This window comes from Entamoeba histolytica, genomic scaffold, assembly GCF_000208925.1.
Source record: "Entamoeba histolytica HM-1:IMSS scf_1104750518971 genomic scaffold, whole genome shotgun sequence".
Classification (NCBI taxonomy): Eukaryota; Evosea; order Mastigamoebida; family Endamoebidae; genus Entamoeba; species Entamoeba histolytica.
This window is the reverse complement of record NW_001915296.1, coordinates 1-2,033: the sequence shown is the minus strand read 5'-3', so window position 1 is coordinate 2,033 and position 2,033 is coordinate 1. Positions and strand designations below refer to the sequence as shown.

General features: G+C 24.2%; 2 protein-coding genes across 2 annotated transcripts in view, besides 1 other annotated feature; both read left to right on the top strand.

Moving 5' to 3' along the window:
- The window catches only part of EHI_176590 (AIG1 family protein, putative), a gene marked incomplete at both ends in the record, with an annotated part of 1,077 nt that extends 1,034 nt beyond the window's left edge, over positions 1-43 (top strand). Inside the window, one exon of the mRNA XM_643163.2 lies at positions 1-43. This exon is cut by the window's left edge and continues 1,034 nt beyond it. Within this exon, the coding sequence (XP_648255.2) occupies positions 1-43 (43 nt within the window).
- A 576-nt stretch (positions 44-619) lies between these two features.
- On the top strand, positions 620-1,534 carry EHI_176580 (AIG1 family protein, putative; the record flags this gene model as incomplete). Its single annotated transcript, XM_643164.1, has 1 exon — positions 620-1,534. One exon carries the CDS (start codon positions 620-622, stop codon positions 1,532-1,534), a length of 915 nt encoding a protein of 304 aa, XP_648256.1.
- Positions 1,535-1,675: 141 nt separating this feature from the next.
- Positions 1,676-2,033: a repeat region.

Genomic DNA, 2,033 nt, shown 5'->3' with positions numbered 1-2,033 from the left:
TTTTCATATAAATGAAAATAACTATTATTTTTCATTCTTATAAATATATTATTAAAATATTACCCCAATAATATTATATTGTCACTTCGTTCTAATAGTAAATATTAAGTGTTTAGCCATTAAACGTAAACGCAAATCATATAAATATAAAATATAAAAATATAAATAGAATTTTACGTTATTGTAATATTTGTCAGAATAACTCGTCGCACAATTATTTATTTTTAGGTTAATGGTGGTTATAATTATAAAATAAGTTATGAAATAATTATAGTATTTTGTTGTTTTGTAAATAAAATGTGACACTTATAAATGAATAAACAAATAGGATTAAAGATAAAATTATTTTTGGACGTTATTGAATAACTTACATACTTTTTACTATTTTTTACAAAAAAAAATAAAACAAACCAACAATTTTATATAAATATCATTTGTTCATGTTATTTTCAGTTTAAAAACAATTTCATGTAAAATAACTTCAGTTGAGAGCTATTTTAATTTATTTTTACATAAAATCGTACATAAAAATAATAAACATCATTCATGAAATTAATGGTTGTTTATCGTTATTTAATGTAAATTACTATTTAAACAATTGATAACTAAATATTAATCAATGAGTACTGAAGAAGTAAAAGAAACTAAATTACTTTTGATTGGTGATATTGGTGATGGTAAAAGTTCTCTTGGTAATTTTATTCTAAAAGACAATAAATTTGCTGTAAGTAGTGGCTGTGATGCAAAAACGCAAGAAACTGTTGGATATAATGGAGAAGGTAATCGAAGGAATGTATTTGTTATTGATACACCCGGCTTTAATGATTTAAGTGAAATGAATGAAAAACAACAAAACCAAACGTTTGATTATATTAAAAAACAAAATGGAATAGATGTTATTGTTATTGTATTAAATTATAGCAAAGAAGCGGAATCATCTGACAAAAAAGATGTGTTATCAGAGAATTTAAAAAGAAAGGTTAAATTGCTTTGTAATATTCTTCAAGTAGAAGATTTCTGGAAACATATATGTATTATATGGACTAAATGCACATATCATATATCAAAAAACGAGTTTGTAGCACAGCTAAAAGTAAAGAAAAATAAAGTTGATTTAGAGTTAAGAAGTCTTATTGAAGAAACAACAGGAGAAAATGATGATATTGAATTTCCAATGTATTATGTAGACTCCAATCCAGATGAAGGATGTGATAACAGCAGATCAGAGAAGGAGATTGAAAATTTTCTAACATGGGCTTACGATTTAAATACATTTGAAAAAAAGGGAAATGAAAAAGTCCGACCTAATTATAAAAAATTTGAGCCTCAAGAAAAAGAACAAACAGAAGTTATAGAAGTAAATGATGATTTTGTAAAATTGAGAATTTACCACATTAAAAGAGAGAAAAGAACTGCATTTGATGGAGAAGTTACTTATACTGAATGGAAAGTAATAGACTATAATGACAAAATCCAGTACAAAGAAAAACCAAAACAAGAATCAAAAGAATCTGATAGTTGTGTGTTGTTTTAAATGAGACAACCATAATACTAATTTAATATTTGGTTATTTGAAATAAATTTGTTAGAATTATAAAAATCAAATAACTAATATTCATTTAGGTTAAATTTATAAAATAAGAAACATATTATATGAATAAAAATTATAATAAATATTAAATTAAGGTTTAATAACTTTCAACCTATTGTTCAGGTGAGAATTTCTTCCCATCCTTCACTCTCCTGAGAGTCTTCTTCTTCTTCTGGTATTTCGACATTGCTGTATTCTCCAGAATAGTCTTTACAATATCTCATAAGATCTTTCATATTTATTATTACTTTCTCTTTTGTCATTATTTCCCTTGGTATTTCTATTCCTTCTGCATTTAGTAATATAACTGTTTCTTTGTTTATTAATCCACTCACTGTTATTACTACTGGTATAACTATTACTCATACTAATCTTTCTATCTTTCTTATATGTTTGTGTAGTTTTGAATATGTATTAATCTTATCTGTAAATGCTTTACTTA